General features: G+C 40.7%; 1 protein-coding gene across 1 annotated transcript; it reads left to right on the top strand.

Annotated features, from left to right (window-relative positions):
* Positions 1 to 11,994: 11,994 nt before the first annotated feature.
* Positions 11,995 to 20,724, top strand: edn3b (endothelin 3b). Its single transcript, XM_050065052.1, has 4 exons — positions 11,995 to 12,415; positions 12,505 to 12,709; positions 17,167 to 17,325; positions 17,518 to 20,724. The coding sequence occupies exons 1-4, from the start codon at positions 12,376 to 12,378 to the stop codon at positions 17,570 to 17,572; spliced, it is 459 nt and encodes a 152-aa protein (XP_049921009.1). The 5' UTR covers positions 11,995 to 12,375; the 3' UTR covers positions 17,573 to 20,724.
* Positions 20,725 to 21,666: the final 942 nt, after the last annotated feature.

Here is a 21,666-nt window from a genome sequence, read left to right as displayed (position 1 = left end):
TAACCCCTCAATTTGTTTGTTTGTTTCAGATATGTGAATGGATTTCTAAGTCGGCAAGAGGCCAAAATGAACCAAACGTGTTTTAACTTTGCAAATGCATAGATTAAGTTGATTGTCAACTCCACTCCCTCTTGGATTTAACTGTTAATATTCTGTGACTGCTTTATTCCCATCAGCCTATGTGACAGACCCATGCGATTACCAAAAGTATCAAATGGTAAATGTCATATCAACACACACAGTAACATTATTTTACATTTCCTTTTTTATTTTTTATATATGTTTCTAAATATTTAAAGCCGAATGTGATCCACCAATAACATAATACAAAGACAGAACATCAACATTTATAGATTTATGTGGCGAACATTGAACTCCTGTATGTAATTTAAGATAACAAAACATATGAGAGACAAATGGCCCAGTGATTGCACCCAGAGATTTACCATAACAGGAATATTATGAAAAACAACAGTCTAGAGTGACGGCGGCACGGTGGTGTGGTGGTTAGCACTGTCGCCTCACAGCAAGAGGGTTGCCGGTTCGATCCCGGGTGTGGGAGCCCCTCTGTGCGGAGTTTGCATGTTCTCCCCGTGTCAGTTTGGGTTCTCTCCGGGCACTCCGGCTTCCTCCCACAGTCCAAAGACATGCAGATTGGGGACTAGGTTAATTGATAACTCTAAATTGTCCGTAGGTGTGAATGTGAGCGTGAATGGTTGTTTGTCTCTATGTGTCAGCCCTGCGATAGTCTGGCGACCTGTCCAGGGTGTACCCTGCCTCTCGCCCGATGTCAGCTGGGATAGGCTCCAGCCCCCCCGCGACCCTCAAGAGGATGAAGCGGTTAGAAGATGAATGAATGAATGAACAGTCTAGAGTGGACAGCGCTGGATCGTTACTTCACCTCTGACCTCTGAAGGTTAAAGAACTCTCTACGGCACACTGCCGTGGATACTCAACCCCTCACACATTAGCTAATAATTAATGGCATGTATCATTTACTTTTTTTTTAGTGGCAGGTGCCGGCCTCATTTTGGTGTACATTACTTTCGTGGAGGAAATTAGCTGGTGCGTGTCTCGTTAATCCTTTGGTTTGCTGTTCATGTGATAAAACAATGGTGGGTTGAGGTACAGGGTAGAGGATTATTCCATTTTCTTAATGATGAAGCATAATAACTGCTCCATATATACCCTGTGCATAAAAACATTACATGTATTGCTTTAAACTGCTGGATGTCAGTTCTGTAAAAGGAGCTTACATCTGAGTCAGATTCCTGAACAAAGCCAAATAAATGGGTAGATTACCATCTCCTGTGCTGTTTCTGTGCCTTTTTTTCTTCCTCAGCCACCCACCACTAGTCAAACAATCAAGCGTACTTTAACTCTGACATAAATAATCACAACAGGCGAGAGTTAAGAGGGCTTTAAATTGAATATGGTTTGGCTACCTACCGAGGTGTCCGCAGAAGTAAAGAACATAAGCCAGAACTTCTCAGTGTAATAACAGGATCGCTTTACTAACTGAGCCAGAATCCTGTTTCAAAACTTCCCTATGCATATGAGCTGTGGGAAACAACTGCTTTTTAAGGGTAATTTCATGAAAATAACAGCAAACATGAAACAAATCATATGATTGAAGAACTGATTTTCTACAAACATATAGGAATTCGGTAGTATTTCTGATGATAGCAAAGATGAAGAACAGAAATGAGGCAGCGCAGTGATGATATATCTATATCAAAAACAGCTGGCTATAAGATGGCATCCGTTTCTATCAAATTTCATCAACATCATCTGCTTGGGCAAGCATCAGAGAAGAAAAATTTACTCTTCCTTTGATCATGTTTGCTGCAGCGGAGCTCTACACGCATCCTTATATAGTCTCCAAAAAACACTCAACTAAAATTTCTATCTCCTATCAGCTGTGCATGTCATATCTAATGATGGTCGGATGGAATAAACAAAAATGTGATTGCAGCAATCAGTCAAAATATCAAGCTTTGGCATGTGGGTGATTAATAAATGATGGAGTATCCAAATACATTTATATCACGTTTTCCTGAAACCTTATCTTTAAATAAGTGAAAAAGTACTGTGACAAATTCAATAAAATCAGAGCTTAACAATGGAAAGAAACTTGTGTTTAAAGATCACCCATGTATCTAAGCCAAAAGTTGACATTTCTCAGCTGCTCACAGTTATTCAGATATTTCTAATGTTGCAGAAAGAAAGAGATTTCAGCCAACAACACCACGCCCTTGTTCTTAAACACAACATAGTAAAGTTACTGCTTTATCCCTGCATTAAAATGCTATTGCTTTCAATGCCAGGAATTTATATTTACATCACCTCTACAAATTCCATGTTCAAATTCAGTGCTGTATGTTTCATGGGAGTGGTTTAGTCCTTAAGAATTCCCCCCTTCCCTTTGTCTTTCAGAACCTAGCCTCTGTAAAACTCTGTATCTTAAGCCCTATAATCAGTTAAACCATAGGTGCCGATCAGGCCGACCTCTCTGCGAGTTTTTATTGTGAGGCAGATTTCCTGCATTTGTGCTTGTGCAAATGTTTATGGTTTGGCAGTCATCCCTTCAGAGAATTTATATCAGTAGTAGCTGCACCTATTATGCTTATCTTTTTGGCTGACCAAATACGTTTTGTTCCTTATGCAACATGAAAAAAACAAACCGGTATCCTGGAATCCAAATTGTTTTTAAAGGATTAACCCCATGGGTTTAAAATTAACTTCCAAATTTATTTTCCTATTTAAGTGGTCATTTTAAATCTAGATTTTTATTTAGAAAGCCCTCAATAACTGGCTCAGTTTGACAATGCTGATTTTGCCATGGTGTGGGATTTGCATAAATCTCAACATCACCACTTACTGTGAAGCGTCCTGCAGGGCATACAATTCCCAGTAGGTGATAATCATCAGTCCCGGTGAACTATTTGCTCCTTAATGGCAACCACAAAGCAGGAAATCTGTGGTATCCAGGGGCATCAGCTGTTACTCATAATGGAGGCATCTCTCTGACTTACAGCGATAATCCTCACCTTGGAATGATGTGCTGTATGGTGGAAAGTTCAGCTCGGCTGTAGATGTTTCTGTTCAAAGCACCTCTCCACATAAAGAGGAAACATGTCGGGTATGTCACAGATCAGGTCAAGGAAGCAAACGTAAGTAAGGATGAAGCTTTGAAGCACAAAAGGGCAAAAGAGGCCATTGCCATTGAGTTGATAAATGCCATCTGTACACTATAATTTGCAAGGAAATGGCATAGTTTGAGGTCAAGCCTTCCATTGGCACATGACAGATCAGTGCCGTCCTGCGTATCATCACTCTGTATACTTAACAACAAAGAATAGAGTTTGAACATGACTGACAAAATGTCAGAAAATTATTGTCTTTATAAAAGGTGTTTTCAAGTGTCTGTGTGCAGTAGTATCCTCTAATTTAATCTAATTGAGATAAATACAGGAAGTGATAAACATGATCCTGGTCTTTAAGGGGGAAGGGCAGAAATACAGAGCAGGTAGTGTGGCTTTTTCTATTGACAAAAAAAAACTTTTCATGGAACAGTGGCTCTGTATCACAGTGGAAATCAACTTCCTTTCTGTGCTTGATTTTTTTCCCCTAATCAATGTGAAGAGCTGTTTTATATCTCAGTTCCTCGTGTTAATTTCAATGGGCTTACACTTCTGCAGCCTCTGAGATGTTAATGCCACCTGTTTATTGTTTCTATGCTCCCTACCTCAGTAGCTCCAAAGCACTCCGGGGGTAATGACTCCACAAATCCCCAGGTTCTGCACAACCTAAATGTTTTCTGATAAAACATACGTAGAGGCCAAGAAAAACAGGACAGAGTGGTAGCTGGAATCCTCCTGAAATGTAGTACATTCCCACGTCTCCCAGAATATCTGAGAATCCGCCGCAATGAGTTTCCCTCCACTATGCGGTAATCAACACTTTACAAGCAGATGTTGGCAGGCAGACAGTGGACATATCTCCATGAGTGGATAATTGGCAGGCAGAATGTGGACATATCTCCATGAGTGAATAATGAGACAATAGGCCCCTGAACGCAGATATGCAAAGGGCCCCACCAGGAGCAATGACTGTTTTTTGTCTCGTTGTAGTCCTTATGCATCTTTTTGTAGTTTTGTGTCTGTTTATGGTCATTTTGTGTCCTCTTCAGGTTATTCAGTGTCTTTCTGTAGTCGTTTGGGGCTGGTTGACGTAGTTCTGTGTGTTACTGAGGTCATTTTTTTGTCTCTTTGAAGCAATTTTGTGGATTTTGTTTTTTTTTTGACGTTTTGTGTTACTTTGTATCAATCAATCAATCAATTTTATTTATAAAGCCCAATATCACAAATCACAATTTGCCTCACAGGGCTTGACAGCATATGACATCCCTCTGTCCTTAGGACCCTCACAGCGGATAAGGAAAAACTAAAAAAAAAAAAAAAACCTTTAATGGGGGAAAAAAATGAGCAACAAAAAGAAAAAAGAGCAACTGAGGAGGGATCCCTCTTCCAGGACAGACAGATGTGCAATAGATGTCGTACAGAACAGATCAACATGATAAATTAACAGTAATCTATATGACACAATGAGACAGAAAGAGAGACAGAGACAGAGACAGAGAGAGAGACAGAGAGAGAGGGATGCAGGACAGACGGTAATGGTAATAGCTTACAACAACATTAATGAAAGTAATAATATTCTAATTGTAATTCTGGCTATTGTGGTACAATATGTTGAAAGTATATATTAATATCTGATAGTGTACATATGTAACAATAATCATGTGTATAATAACAGTAGAAGTGTGACTAATGATAACAGCAGCAGCAGGAGGCATCTGGCAGGACCACAGCAGCAGGACAACCTCACACGTCACACTATCCAGGCACCACTGTGATAGAACTTAACCTGAGAGACAGTGGAGCACAAAGGCTCCGGAGAAGAAGCCAAGTTAGTGACATGCAGTACGGCCGAGTTAGCGAGATGCAGTAAAAGGACATGAGAGTGAGAGAGAGAGAGAGAGAGAGAGAGAGAAGGAGAGAAGGTGCCCGGTGTATTATAGGAGGCCCCCTGGCAGACTAGGCTTAAGTCAGCCTAACTAGGGGCTGGTTCAAGGTAAGCCTGAGCCAGCCCTAACTATAAGCTTTATCAAAAAGGAAAGTCTTAAATGTGGAGACGGTGTCTGCCTCCCAGACCGCAACAGGAAAATGATTCCGTAGGAGAGGAGCCATATAGCTGAAGGCTCTGGCTCCTGATCTACTTTTGGAGACTTTCGGGACCACGAGTAGCTTTGTAGTTATTTTGTGTCTCCCTGTCGTTGTTTTGTCTTTTGTAGTCCTTGAGGTCATTTGGTGTCTCTTTTGTTGTTTTATGTCTCTTTGTTGTCGTTTTGCGTGTCATTGTGGTTGTTTTGTCTTTTTGTAGTTTTTGATTTCCTTGAGGGCATTTTGTATCTTATTGATGTAATTTTTTGTCTCTTTGCACACATTTTGTGTCTCCATGTGGTTGCTTTGTGTCTCTTTGTAGTAATTTTGTGTCTCTTTGTGGTTGTTTTGTCTTTTAGTAGTTGTTACTGGTTTCTTGAGGGCATTTTGTGTCTTATTAAGGTCATTTTGTGTCTCTTTGTAATCATTTTGTGTCTCTTTGTGGTTGTATTGTGTCTCTTCATAGTCATTTTGTGTCTCTTTGTGGTCGTTTTGTATATGTTATTAGTCATTTTGTGTCTCTTTGTGGTTCTCCAGCCCATAGTTGTAGTTATTTTGTGTCTCTTTGCAGTTACTTTGCATCTATTTGTGATCATTTTGAGTCTCTTCTTGGTTGGTATGTATTAATTGGACATTTGAGATTTTGCAAGTGAAGACCAGGGGACCCCCTGACACTTTGGGCCCCTGTGCCTGGTAAGCGCGTTCAGTAATCCATCCATGAGTGTATATGCTGACATATGACATATCAGAAGTTCCCTATTGGGAAAACATGGTAGGCGTACAGAGGATTTTTATAATGGCAATACTAATGAACATGAGGTTAAAAAACTTTGGTTGTAAAATGTGCTGCACAATGAAATGAAAAAATAACGTGAGGGAGATCTAATGAAATGAGGCCTTTTATTTACCTCGATCCGTTTTATTGCCTTGATCAGTTTTGCCAAACCAATGTATCCATGGAAATGTTTTTATTGTGCATTTACATTTTTGAGTGTAAATAACCATCTGTTCATCATATGAATTCTCACAGCAGTATCAGATTCACTGGACTAGGTCCCTCACAGAAACAACAAGAATGATACCTTGAAAGCATGCATGTGTCATGTGACCTCTTCCCCACACATGGTCAATCTTCTTTAAGTGTTCTGTCTCAACAACTCTGGTCAGGAGAAAGAAAACAGAATATGGTCTCCATTTATCTGGAATTCTGTCTTTTTCCTAGCTTGGGGAATGTGCCAGGGAATTGGGGTATGGCACAAAACTCAGGCCTTGGGGAATTTGGGAAGAAAGCAGAGGGCATTCATGAGTCAGACAGATTTAGGTTTACTGGATGCCTCAGTAGCAAAGTACAAATCCAGGACACTTGCTGTATATAACCCAGGGAATGAGAAGGTAAACAGCATGGCCAAATCTTCTAAATAAAAGCCACAATCTTTCCATAACAGTTTGTATCGGTTTCATGTCAGTGCATTTGCCTTTTCTATGTTTAAAGTTTATCTGTGTGTGTGTATGAGGATGTATACTTCAAACTCAGCAGGAAAGACTTTTATCTCAAATGCTTACATTTGGATTTGCATGCTACATCTATCAGTTAATCTTTGCATAATTATGTCCACATGAGATGGAGAAATAGTATCGTCAGACAAGAATATTACAGGTTTCCTCTGTTCCAGTCTTTTATGGCAGTCTAGTGTTTGATATAATGACCGCCCCAGGAGGCAACACAAAGTAAAAGGAAATTGGAGTTGGAGGCTCAGTGAGTTAAGTTTGTTTTCATAACAGTGATCTGAGAACTGTAGGTGCACCCTCATAAAACCTCCTGCTGGCCTTTTTTCACTTTTCCTATGTGTACACAATATTCACACAAATTCCTGCAGGCGTTCCAATTCAGCCTCCATCATTCCCTCAGCCAGCATACACAAACTCATACCCCACAGTGGTTGGATCAATTAAAATGAGTTACATTGAATTTTAAACAACTTCAAAATAATTTGACCAACATTTTATTGACACCCTCTTGGGTTTCAGGATGTCGTAAATGTCCCTTTAAAAATTTAACTTGTAGTCCTGTAGTGCCAGGAGGCGGGCAGGGCGGGGTTCCTTATGTAATCTGATTGGCATTTTATGTGGGTGCAAATCAGTCACTGACTCCTTGAGGTCTATGTCTCACATATATCATGAAACACCTCATGTTCTTTTGCTTGTCAGCTTGTCTGGCCGCAAGTAAGAGAAACACATGCTAAATCTTATTGAAGTCAGGTGATCGGCATGATTGGTCAATATTGTTTAGACTTAAAAAACACATTGGTTGTGTGGCCAGTGCTGAGGGTTATTGTCCTGCAGCGTGACTTCCTCCACCTTAATGTCTGAGAGATGAGGTGGCGTGCCCTGAATTATGAGCTTTTTATCCCGCCATGCTTTTCACTTCAAGTTCAAGTTCAGGTAATTTATCATATGCACAACATTTAAAGGAAAGCAATCGTCTCCGAAGCTGTCCCTGAGCCTGGTGGCACCAAACTGGATGCTGTGGTACCATCTGTGTCTGGTGATTGGGGTCTTTGATAATATTTTCAACTTACGTCCTGCTCCGCTGGGTGTAGAAGACCTTCATGGATGGCAGTTCCACCCTAATGTGCTGGGCAGTTTTCATCACCTTATGTCATGCCTTAGGGTAGAGGGCAGTGCAACTGCCACACCAGGTGGTGAGGCAGCCTGTCATGATACTCTCGATGGTGCATCTATAGAGGATGCAGAGTATCCTGGGGTACATGTTAACTGTCCTCAGCCTGGGGAGGAAGAAGAGCTGTTGTCTTGGAATCCTGGTGATGACTGCAAGACATTACCAAGACAGGCCCTCACTTATTTGAACCCAGAGGAACCTGAAACTGGTGACTCTCTCCACTGTAGTCCTGTGATGGAGATGAAGGCATGTCCTTCTCCCTCTTGCTTCCCACAGCACACAATTAGCTCCTTAGCTTTGTTGATGTTGAGATGAATGTTGTTGTCCTGGCACCAAGATGTCAAGGCTCTGATCTCGTCTCTGTAGGATGTCTGGCTGCTTGAGCTGTTTTGGAGCTGCCTATGTGGCCATGCAGTCATCATACTGAAACAAGATGATCTTTGTCTCATCTGCCCAAAAACCTGTGAAATTGTTTTTGTATTATTTACAGGGGTCTTGTGAAATTTTGCTGGTGTTTTTGGCACACCTCTGCCTGCATCCTGGAGTGTTCTTCATCTGTGGGACAGTGCTGCTGTCCACTATGCCAGTCCTCTGTGAGCTACCAAGTCGTTGTCAAGTGATGATTTCATATTCCTGAACCGAAGAATTCAACACAGATGATCATTTTGGCTGACTGATGAATTAAGATTGTTCGGCCTCACAATGGAAAGTTTCACTGGCATTGAATCATATTTTGTCAAAAGCTGTTGAAAGGCAACATCTGAATCCAAAGGCAAAACACCCCAGGATCAACTGCAGACCTTTGTGCAGATTAGTGTAATGATGAAGAGAAACTCAGCAGGAACTCATACAACTACATTTGGGAATCTTATGGATGAAAAGAAAGAAAGAAAGAAAGAAATAGACCTATAGTCACTCCCCTGAGTCTGTGTCCTTGTTCCCAAAATGCAGATGAAGATTTGTAGAGACTTCGGCTTTCTGTAAAGTCTAATTGTAGTCATTAGTCACTGAAAAAACTTTTAGACAATCACACTAAAAGTCAACAGCCATTTACTATAAAAACAGGCCCAGCCCCCAGAGACCTCTAATAAACTACAGATTTTCCTGCCACAGTATATCAATTACATTTTTTTTTATGACACCATTTAAAAGCAAAATTAACTTATACTGTATATTCCCACAGTTAAGAAAACAATGTGCACAATACTAAAACAGAAATGCAAGTAAAATAATTAACCATAACTGCTTAAACATCATCTGACCATGATTAATGAGAAACTTGAAACACTTTGCATATAGCCTATAGCTCTCCCTAAAAACAAACAAAGTAATATTGCAGATGGACTGTTGAGGGAAAACAATCCTTTTGGCAGCAGCACTGTGTCAATGGCCTTGGGGCGATTTTGTCCAGATCAGAAGGGTTACAAACCTCGAAACCATAACTGCTGGAAAGTAATAATAGATCGACCCTGTAACCTTGGAAACTGTTCCATGAGTTTAACCTCAGAAATGATGAGAGCCTTTACATGTTCTCAAAACAGTTCCTCTGGATCACTGTAGCACTGACCCTTCAGTCTCCACTGTCCGGGCATGTTAGGTAAAAGTACCTTCATTAAGGAACTTGAGAGGCAGCCCCTCATCTTTACCTTAGGGGCAAGCTGTAATTATTCCCAAACTGACTCTTCTATAACAGACAGGTGTTCATATGTAACAATAAGATTATAGGTGTTTGCATAACCCCATTTTCCACACTCCCATTTTGGAGCATCTGGAGTGATTACTGTGAGGTGTGTTTGTGCATGTGCTGTGTGCACCTGTGCTTTTAATTCTCTGTTGATGCAGTGAAATGGATAGAGTCCTATCTCACTATAAGAAGACAATGTACTAGAGTTGGGAACAGGACCTCATTGTTTATTGATTGCTCTGTTGGTGTTCCACAAGGCTAAATCTTGGGACCTCTTTTGTTTAGTCCATATATTAATGATCTGCCACCCACATGTCCTGAAGTAAAAAACCCAAATGTACACAAATGACATGGTCATCCTCGCACATGGGAAAGACAGATGTGAAATGGCAGTTAAATTAACAGCAGCAATAGCCAAAATTTCCAGCTGGCTGTCTGAGTGTGGCCTGACCTACATGTAGGTAAAACTGCTTGGATGTATTTTTATATTAGGAAAAAAAGAGGTCAGCCAGATTGTAAAAGGAGGAAGGATCCAGACTGTGTCACATTTTAAATATCTAGGAATAAGTACTGATTTATAGCTGACTTTTAAGAGGCATGTGAAGCAGGTGTGCAAAACTGTAAAATTCAATTTAAGGAACTTTAGGTTTATTTGAAACCAGCTCCCCTTAGATGCAGCAAAAATATACATGCATTCAATGATTTTTTCACATATTTCATACTGCATTACAAGCTGGTCATGAACTGGAAAACAACACTAGCTCCACTGCAAAGACTTTACAAACAAACACTCAAGGTACTGGACAAAAAAATTATTTTTAATTTAATCTAAATCTATCACCACTGTGACATCATTCTTTTTTTTCTTTCTTTTTTTTCTTTTTTCTTTTTCCTTTTTTTTCTTCCTTTTTTTTTCTCACTCTTACTGTGACATCATTCAAAGCAACACATTCTCACTCTGACCTCGTCACATATTGACATTTGGCCATGGACTTTCCACGTCCTCATGCAAAGTGCAAGGTACCCTGGGTGCGTTTGTTGTTGACGTTCTGGGACACTGTGTCAAGCTCTGCCTGTTACATGCATTGTCTTCTTTCAAAATACACTTCTGTTTTCAGAGGAAATTTAACGTTTACATACAGTCTCTTTCAAAATAAAAGTACTTTGTCAGCACAACACCGCAATTTTTTTTCCTTCAAAAGCTAATGCTCGTAGTTGGGTTTAGGCAACAAAAACATGTAGTTAGGTTTAGGAAAAAAAGAATCAGGTTTAGCTTTAGAATCTTACAGGACGAAAACACCACTCTCCTGGGTGAAAGTCCGTGTTTGTTACACCCATCCACCACCCTTCCCACCTGCCTCATTTGGACTTTCGCCACCTTAACTTTCGTCCTTGTCCCACCGCGTTTCTCCCTGACACTGCTGGACGCCGTGAAACTATAACGGCAACCAGCCACGTATCATGCTGACAATAAAGGATGGCTTTTTTTCCTTGCTGGATTTCGATGACTTCGGAGTGAGACCAAGCACTTCAAAGGCATAATCTACTGACCTTTGACAGCTTTTGGTGCCTTGCTGATGCCAGTCTAGTGTACAAAGTGATTAATGATCTGGCTGCTCCTCCATTAAAAGAGTTCATACAACTGCGCTCAGACAATGGGAGGACATCTATGGATGACCAACAGAGGCGACTGTGCAGTTTGGTGGATCAGTCTTCGGTCTTCGGTCTTTGTTAGAGCTACAGACTATTGGAACTCAGTACCAAGTGAGATAAGACTTTGCTGGTTTTAAATTCAGGATAAAATCACGGCTAAATGAACTGAAACACTTGATATAACAATATGAGATCTTCATGCAAGTTCTATTGTTGTTGCTGTTTTTATTGTTGCGATGACTTGATGGTGTGTTGTCTTGCTATTGTTATTGCTGAAGCCATTGTGTCATGAACATGTTCTATTTTGTAACTGTGTTTTTTTATATAATAGTGTCTTTTAGCAGAGGAGTTATTTTCTGTTTCCTGCCCAGGGACTACAGATAAAAAGTAGCGGTGCATTGTCCCTGTTAAATAAATAAAATAAACGAATAAAAATCAAATAATTAAGTGTTTATAAGTAGGCTAAATTCTAAAAGAGATAAATGCCTCATCATCATAAAGTTGGGTTAATGTGTAGTGTTTAAGACAATATAAAGTTCTATGCTGTTAAAGTGTTGCTGACTGATATCTTTTATTATCTTTAAACAAGACAAGTCTCCTATATTTTAGGTTACACATAGTTATGCAACAGCAGGAACTCAAGTAGTTCATCTCAGTGCACACACACGGTGCATTTGACTGAGTGGTTGTTATGGCAGGCGTGGGCGTGTACCCAAGCCTCTCCAAAGCTCTCTACCTTTGATTCCGGGCGTTTAGACAGAGAAGTCGTTAGAGGAGCATCGTATCTGTCTGTGCGCTCCACAGATCCTCTCTACACATCGCCGTGTGACTGGAGAGCAATTTGTTTTACGGGAAACCGCAGTTTCCTCTCACCCCGGTGTGCGTGCTACAGGTGTGATTTACGACGAGACGCCATAAATATGAAAGGAAGCGCGCGACAAACATCCTCTGATCCGTTATTTGACGCGTGGACCGTATGAGATGAACTGCACGTGGACATCGACGCTCAAGTTAATGGATTTTTACTCGGTGCTGGAGGGAGATTAATTTGACAAGTGCGCTGCATCCTCATCGGGCTATGATTCACTTTGGGAATATCTGACATAACAAGGATACTATCCATCCTCGCCAAAATGATGCTTTTCAAAATCTTGGCGTTAATTCTCTTACAGGGTACGTTTACTGTCGGCAACTAAACTACTCATTCATTTATTAACTTGGTCATCACTTTTTTTTCCTAACATGTTTCTCTACCATACAAGGTGCCTTCACGGTCACATCCGAGGTCAGCCCCGGTGGTCTCCCAGCCTCCAGCAGGGTGATTGGCACCGAGAAACCCGCGGGTTCACAGCTGTCTGAGGCAACAGAGGGAAAGTCCAGGTCTAAGCGCTGTACCTGTTATTCCTACAAGGATAAAGAGTGCGTCTACTACTGCCACTTGGATATCATCTGGATCAACACTCCCGAGTAAGATATGCTCTGTTCAATTAAAACAAGAACATCTTCTCCTGTGATCCACCCGGACGTGCTACTATATTGTGCAAGCATCTCCGGGCTTGCACAATATCTTTTTTTTTGTCAGTGGGGATTAGAAGCTGCTATTAAGACTATTTAAAACGCAGATTGGCATGTGGCTGGTTTGTGAATAAGCCAACACAGTGTAACAAGTCACGCCCGGTAAATGCTTCCCTGGGGCGCCAGACGCAGTCATGGTTCAAGTGATGGCAAGCCCAGCACAATCTAACTCACTCTATAAGGTCACAGTCTAAAAACACATAGGTGGAGGTTATTATTGCAACTCTTTTCTTTGGTCTGCAGTCAGGCTATTCTTAATTCACCTTCTGATCCGGGACTGTTGTCTCACCCTCTCAGCAGCCCACACATGAAGCCATAATCTGCAGGGTTATACATCCATATCCTCTAATTATGTGTTTTAAAAACACAAAAATGTTAATCTAATAGTAAGAAGAATAAGCATAAAGATAAAAAAGGCTAAAATCTGTGCTCCTGTGCCCCTGGCAAAACTGAATCAGAATGCGGACATTAGGTGGTTGCATGTGTGACAGCTTGATGTCTTAATCAAGATGGTTCTTGCACCATGATCGAAAGACTATTACTCCAGTTGCGCATGCTTCAAATGCACCGGTATTGTGTCTAAATCCATGGTTTATAATAAAAAACAATGTAATAATGAATGGTATATGTTAAAGGGTACTCAAAGGCACTTTTTGCAGTAATAACCACAGTAACAAAGCAGTAAAAGCATTAACAGTTTAAAACCAACTAGCCTATAACAATGAAAAAAGGAAGGGGCGACTAATACTTCACAGATTATAGGATTTAAATAGACAGGTTTTGAGTGCGGTTTTGACAGAGGGGAGTGAGGGAGATGTCTGAGGAATGTCTGAGCATGGGCCGATTATGAGACAAGCCCCTGGGCATATGTAAAAGACCCCAATGCCTCTGCCACCGTTCACAGGAGCACGGCATACAGACTTTGTGTCATTTTTTAGAGTATTTTTTGTATGTCTTTGCAGTTCCTTTGCATCTCTTTATGGTTATTTTGAATCACTTCATGGTCAGTATGTGTTTGAGTTGCATTTCGCAGGTGAAAGCCAGGAGGGTCCCTTGCACTTTGGGCCCCTCGGCCTGTGCCTGGTCGGCCCGTTCAGTAATCCATCCAAAGTCGAATCCTTTTTCTAAGCACTCACAAGTTTGAGGCAAACATGAACAAGAATCATTGATAACAGATGTAGCAACTGGATAACTTCTCTGTCATGAGCTGAGCAGTTAAAATACTAGAAGGATTAAGTTGTGACACTGAATGGACTGAGATCAGAGACATCTGGCTTACAAACCCAATAGTCTAAAGGGGCTGATGAGGTCAGCACTCACTTGGGCTGGATGTGTTTAGATGGAGATTTACTGTGTTGTGGTGTGAATTTGTGTTAAACTGGATTGTTTTGTTGATGCTCTTTAGTCTGCTTTTAGACAAAACCGAAGGAATTCATTAAAAATAAATAAATAAATTACTCACAATTTAGATTAATTAGCTTTTTCTTTAGAGAGAGACAGAGCTGGCCCGTGGCGTAAACAGCTTACGCTGTCGTGTATGTACAAACACTGAAGAGGGCAATATAATTAAGGCGTTATTGATAATTTGGTGCCCCTAACGCAGTCATGATCTGATCCCCAAAAGCCAGGGGCCTGTCCAGACGTACACCAACTGCACATCATGAGTTATTTATGTTAGCTCTGCAGGTGAAGAAAAGTAAACATGACCATTTGGAATAATCACAGTGTGCAGCCGCTTCTCACACTTGTGGCTAAGTGTGTTCAACATGTGGCCTAGCACACCACAGATTAGTGACAATACTCTAACACATAATTTCCAACACGTACTTGTTTGGAGGAATCTGTTTTTGCCACCTTGTAACCGCATATTAAAACCACTGGCAAGACAGTAGGAAAGCATTCTTTCTTCCTCTTTCTTCCTGTGCCAACACTGCTGTTGGCTGTTTAAGCTAAACAGCGCACTTCATTACGGCTTAGCAAGTTGAGGCAAATTGACATAGTTTTAAGACTGAGTAGGATATTGAAAGTTACTGCAACATTGATATGAAAAAGGTAGGTGTGTTTTCAAATATATGCACTTATAGTGTCAGGAGCACCGCACTGTGATAGAAGATAAACTCCCAAAATTGGCTCTTCCAGACTAAATTTTCATAAAATCTCAGCATGGAATTTCAAAGAGGGGGTATCATCTTTCAGTCATGTGAAGCCCCCCAAATGCTCCTGAGAAGCTGCTCCTTATTGGCTCACAACACTGTGGTTTAGCCTCTATGTGTCCTTCTCTTTTGACTTCTCCCCAATACTACAGTTATAATTAAAGTGCATTTACTCAGTTTGCCATATTGTTTAAAATGCAGGTTTCCAAGAAGAATTGCTCTCCTAGCCACTAGCTGATGTCAGCATTCCCCGATCCTGTTGTGATACATTGAGGCAGAACACTGATCCGCAGCTACTCCAAAATGAAAAGATATGAGTTTAAATGCCTTTCACCCTAAGGTCAAGCAGGTATGCAGTCCTGTATAAACAGACTGCGGGATCAGGCAAACACATGGGAAATGGCAGGTACTCAATCATATGCAGGCAGCAGGCAGTCTGACATAATCTGGCAAATCTACGGGGGAACGTCATTTATATATTTACTGTCAATATTTTATTTGTACTATGAAAACGGACTTGATGGATCAGGATAGTATTTTTGCCCTGGTAGGCAGACCTTTCTCTCTGCTATGCACAAATCTTGCTGGCATACTCTGATTGGTTTTAACAGACTCTCCTTCCTCTTTGGCCTTTGTAGCTCCCAAAGCCACAAACACCTTTGTATTTGTTCTCAAATCCACCACAGACTGTAAAAAACAGACAAGTGGAAAAATGAGAAAATGGAGAGCAGATAAGCAGTGGTCAGTCTTACACTAAGCACTAAAAGTGGTATCCAGATGTGGGGATTGGGTTTAGAGTCAGATATATACAGTCACGGATTCTCTGACTTTTGATTTGATCTATGGAAGATATATTTCAAGTTTATTATACACTTTCTGGCTGCCTTTGTTTTTTTCCATTTCCAATACCCAGTGGTCACTTAACTTGAAACAAATGTTCACAGGCAAAATGTTTCATCAATAACAGAACATAAAACACGAGGCAGATTCAGTGAACACAAAAGTGTTTCTGGACAATAACACAAGCCTTAATGCAGATCCTTTAAATGGATGAATGTGTGGCTTCTGAGACACCTTTTTGTAAGGTAACATTAAACAAAGAGAATGTCTGCATCATGAAATAGGCCATGTATCATGTGTAGGCTTTTCACTCAAATCTAAACTGCTATACAATGTGAACTTGTCAGAAGTCTCACTGTCTGGTGTCAAAATAAAATCTATATGACAACTGGATTCGTGGCTACAGAAGATTCATGTTTGTGCACTCTCTAAAAATATCACTATTAAAGGAAGAGTTCATGTTCAAAATGATCATATGTATATCAGTTACTCACACCATGTTACCTTTAACTTGCAAGGAAAACTTTTTTTTTTCCGCATGCCTTTCGGTGAACGAAGAATCCAAAAACAGAAAAAATTCTTGATGAATTGAAGTGAAAGGGGGCCACGTTTAACAACAGTGAAACTATAGCAAAACATCCGTTTACAAACCCTCACACAACTCGTCCAGTGCAGTCCAACTCTTGTACATCCAGTTGTATCCTCAGTACTTCCCAAACATGCATTTTTGCTAAAGTCGTAATATGCAAAACACTTTTGCATACGTGAAAAAGCGCCTGGGCAAGCACATGCTTTCGAACTTTGCTTTGCATTCCATTGAAATTCTGCCTCCCGGCTCGTTCATTGTTTAGGAGTTCTGTTGTCACTCACCCGAGCCTGCCGCATTCTGGCCAATGAATGAGCTGGGAAGCGGGATTTCAATGGAATGCAAGAGCAGAATTTAAATGCACGCGCTTGCCAAGGCAGACAACTCGTCCTGGCGACAAACTGTTTTAAATAGTAAGATTTTAGCAAAAAATGCATGTTTTTGGGAAGTACTGACCATACATCTGTATAAATAAGACTTGGAATACACTGCACAAGTTCTTTGAGAGTTTGTAGATGTTTTTTTTTTATGTAATTTTCGCTTCCATTTCATTAAGATTTCTTTCCGTTTTTGGGTTTCTTCGTGTCAAATTTTTCTTTTACGATTTCAAGGTGACACAGCGTTACTTAGTTACTGACATACAAATGATCATTTTTAGGGATAAAGTAATCCTTTAAATATTTGTTTTTGGGGTCTTTTTCTCAGTCCCCAAGAATGCGATTATCTAACATTTTTCTGAAAAACCTGGCTGTGTTTTTTTATCTTCTCAGACGCACTGTGCCGTATGGAATGTCGAGCTACAGAGGACCTCAGCGAATCAGACGTGCTGTCGGTGGACAAGCAACAGAACGCGAGGGAGCAAGGACTCAGCGCTGTGTCTGCACTGTGCTTGACGTAGACCCTCAGTGCCATAACTTTTGCATGTCAAGGTCAGTCTGTAAAAATGACATTCATTGGATCCCTTTCAGCCTCCTTAGGTATATTTACATCAACACATTGATCTAAGTATAAGTGAGGAGTGAAATGAATTAACCCTCTTGAAAAGAGGGCTTCTTACAGTAAACAAACACTGGATTAGCTGTGTAATATTACGGCTGTAATGTGAAATGTTCTCTTCAAAGCACCCTGCAGAGAGTGCCAATCAGGAGTCTCCATAGAGCGCCTGGTCCTGGATGACGGTTTGGTCCCTCTCCATCGTCCGCTGTTCTCCTCGGGGGAATGGACCCTTCCCTCCTCTTTGCCCCCTTCATTCGCCGTTCTGCACTCTTGCCTCCACAGGTAGCACACTGCCACATTCAAGGAAAAGACTCAGGAGTTTGACACCGCAGACATTCCTCAGCATTACAACTATTGGAGCAAGTTCCATCAGGCCGAGCAGTTTCAAGAACTCTTCAGAAAATCTGGTACAGATCCCTGGAGGCTATCCCCATTTTGTTCCCTCCTGAGAGCAGCATGAGGATTACTTCCATCCTGATATAATAGTCAATGACCTTGCATCTGTCAAGCTTGATCAGACAAACCCTTTGTTTTCACACCTGGTAGTGTTGAGGACTACACTTGACCTTGTCTTTCAAACGAATGAGATAAGCTAATCTAAAGGGACCAACAAAAACATTTCTATGACAATGTTGGAAAACAAAAAGCCCAACAAGGAGCCTTGGAAAGTAGGAGCGGGCATGATATTGTGATGTTTTGCCTTAAAAAATATCGAAACATGCAAACGATTAAAGGGGAAAGCTTTTGGCCACCTGTGTTATGGGGCATATTATTGAGCTTTGGTTTATGAGCCTATTTCAGTCAGTCTGGAAAGCGTTCACACCCTCACGTCACTTCTATTAGCAATAATATATCCTGCTCTTTGCAGCTCAACTATCAGTCATATTCATCGTGCTTTTACCTCAACACCGCCGACTAATACTGACTCTAGAAACTGTATGACAGCTTTAGCTGGAGTGATCTTTATATTAAACTATCTACTGTTGAGTCTTTTTCCGTGGAAGTTAATTTCATGAGGCTATGCTACTAATAAAGTTAAAGATGAGTGATTGTGATCTTTGCTTCTGGGGCCACATGTTGCCTCCCACTGACCAGGAGTGGAGTTCTTCCAGTTTTTCTCTGCTGTGTCTCCATTACTCTATTCCCCTGTCCAGTTTTTCCAGCCCTGTCACCTTGAAATTGTTATTATAAACAAATAATTTGAAACAGTCAATATGGTTTTAGGGAAATGTAAATAAGTAACAAATTCAAATTTCTATTAACATAGATAAGAAATGTTGCTAATTAATGCACATGGCAAGTCGCAAAAAAGTTAATACTGGACCTAGCAGCAAAATGTTCACTAACAACCTATGTAATTTGTCTTATGCCAAAATAGGCAATCTTGCAATACGCTATCCACTCCAAGACACCAGAGTGTGACCATTTTGGTCATACATGCAACCTAAAATCAGTCAAGTTCAACTTAACAAATTTAACATCAGCATGATACATGGAAAACGGAAGGTATTTTGAAAGAACGCAATGCATGTAACAGGCAGAACTTGACTCAGCGTCCCACAACGTCAACAACCAACACACCCAGGGTACCTGTCATGTCATATCTGGAAGTGGAAAGTAGATATGTGACGAGGTAGGCGTGAGAATGTGTTGCATTGATGCATGTAATGTAGAACCAAAGTTCCCCATTGCAAGCCTTGGCTTTGGCCTAGGCTGTTGGCAACAGGTGCTAAGGTTAGCACATTGAGCGGATTGGCGTGTAAATCACACCATGGCGAGCACAAATAATACCGGAAGCTGTAAGACTTGCCTGTGGGTCCTAGTCAGCTACAGCAGCAACAGAGAGAGAGTTGTGAACAGGATGAGGATGGTGTTTTGGCATTGCGTCACTGTTGTAGGGTCTGTGAATGGAAGCACATCCAAAATGCTAAAACACATTTGACAGCATCACCCAGATGTGCCGATCACTGGGATGAGGAAAAAAACAACCCTTAGCCCTATCCTTATCCGGGCTGCTTTCAAGCAGCCTTAAGATGCAAGAGCAGAATGGATTTAGGACAAAATACTGAAGCAGTTGGCATTTACACTGGCATATAGCCAAGATGTGACAAAGTTTAACACTACTCCTAATGCAGAAGTTTTATTTTTCAATATTTTATTTATTTTGTATTTTTAAATTTCCAAGCACAAGAGATGGGAAAATGTGTGTACAGTTAGGAAATCACTAATACGTATGGGAGCTGATAAAAAAAAAGGTAACATTAGTAAAAATTATGTGCTGGGTGCGCCTAAATGAAAACGTTAGGCACAACAGTACAACCACTGTCAAGAGTTGGTCTGGAGACCTGCACTCATAGTGACTACAGCATTATCATTAAAATCAATCAGTCTTTCCCTGACCTTAACCAAAGTGCTTTTGTTGCCTTAACCTAACCACAGACAGGAGTCTAGATGCTAACCCGGGATGCTGGTGTCGTTGTCCTGCACTTGTATGCCCGCCATCCACCCAAATCACCTCCCTCAAAATCCAGGTACATTAATGTAGTGTTTCATTAATTCAAATTAACTACATGTCTTAACATATTCCAGGCAGCGGTTGCATTGTCACTGCAATGTAATTGTGAATGCAATGTAGTAATTTACAAACGTAATTTCTTGGAGACAGGGTTGGTTTGTTCAATAATTTGTTTGACTAATACTAAGGTAACAATTTTTTACTTGTTTATATTATTAAAATGATTGCACCTTGTATAATTTTCCATCAACAGCAGCACGAATGCTTTTGTCACAAGAATACTACAGACAAGCTTTTGTGTTGTCTCTCTTTTATGTTGGGTATTGTTGTATCTCTCTGCACCAAAATGTACCTAATCATGCGGTGAACTCTCTAGTAAACAATCAGGAACAATGAAAGCAGTAAATGGAGAAGTATTTGTTCACGCCTGTTGGTTTGTTGCCTTTGTAGTTACGGTGCACTGAGAGCATTCCCATGAAACTGGAGTTTAATGTGTGGAGACAATTCAAGAAAACACACTCTAAGTTTGGCACAACTTTCCAGTGTGCCCTGAAGCTTAGACTGGGATTACAATTTTTCTATATTTATAGGCTATTGATTTGACCAATTTCTTGCCAAGAATGTATCACCACTTGAAAAAACATTCATTGTTGCTAAATAGATTAATAAAAACACGGCATAGAGAATTATAGCTGTTGCCTTTTTGAGCATATGCTACAGCTTGGATCAAAATGTTGACATCAAACATGTATTTCCATTCTGACAGTTTCAGTGATGTTATGTGACATAGTCATTCTGGTACAATAAAAGTAATGACTTTCCAAAAACTGCATCATGGGTCACCTTGTGCACAAGACATATATGTTGACTTCATGTAACATGAGAAACGTGTCTATGATTCAAAGATTGTCTGCACTCTGCTCTCAACTTGGAGGTGGCTGAGCCGACAGCTAACAGCGCTAACAGGGCAAACAACACTGACAGATGTTAACCAGGTGGATTTTGGGGGGTGGTACCGGAGGGTGGGCACAAAGCTCACACAACATTGCCATCCTGTGTTGTATAGCACTGTGCAAAGCAGTGCTGAATAGCTAACCAGTGGGATACACACATGAGACTCACATGCACTAACATGTGCTAACATCATAGACTGTAAAAATAGAAGTAGCTACCGTGACGTCACTCATTGGATTGTGGACACCTGTTTTGAAGTATCGGGTTTGGTATTTCAGCCATCGCCATCTTGGTTTTTTTTTACCAGGCTGTAAACATGTTCACTTTTGTTGTCGGGCATTTTAACACGAGTGTTCATGGGGATATACCAAGCGGCAATCCTCAGGGGGCTGAAAAATTAAGCCAACGCAGAAGTGCAAGAACTGCAGTTCTTTGAATGGCCACTTGAGGCTGGCTCCAGAGGCCAGTCAATTCTCATAGACCCCCATGTTAAAATGCCCAGCTTTACAGCAGAAATAAACATGTTTACAGCCTGGTACAAAAAAATGGTTTTGGTTTCTGTAGCTGATTTCCCTTTTCATGATAACTGGAGATAAACTCGCCTGATTACATTTTATTAAGGCGTAAAGTTATCTTACTATATAATGACGAAAACTCTGTCTGTGTGTGTCTGTGTGTCTGTTCCACGTTTTTCTCCTCACTGACTTGGTCAATCCATGTGAAATTTGGCACAGTGGTAGAGGGTCATGGGAGGATGCTAATGAAGCAATATTACATCAATTGGCCAAAGGGGGTCGCTATAGCA

The sequence above is a fragment of the Epinephelus moara genome, chromosome 16, assembly GCF_006386435.1.
Source record: "Epinephelus moara isolate mb chromosome 16, YSFRI_EMoa_1.0, whole genome shotgun sequence".
In the NCBI taxonomy this organism is placed as follows: domain Eukaryota; kingdom Metazoa; phylum Chordata; class Actinopteri; order Perciformes; family Serranidae; genus Epinephelus; species Epinephelus moara.
This window is presented reverse-complemented; position numbering and strand designations above follow the sequence as displayed.

Bases quoted from the DNA above. Each gene is read 5' to 3' on its own strand.
- edn3b (XM_050065052.1), top strand. From the start codon at position 12,376: ATGATGCTTTTCAAAATCTTGGCGTTAATTCTCTTACAGG. The intron at 12,416-12,504 runs GTACGTTTACTG...CTACCATACAAG, and splicing joins GGCGTTAATTCTCTTACAGG to GTGCCTTCACGGTCACATCC. The intron at 17,326-17,517 runs GTCAGTCTGTAA...TTCTCTTCAAAG, and splicing joins CATAACTTTTGCATGTCAAG to CACCCTGCAGAGAGTGCCAA.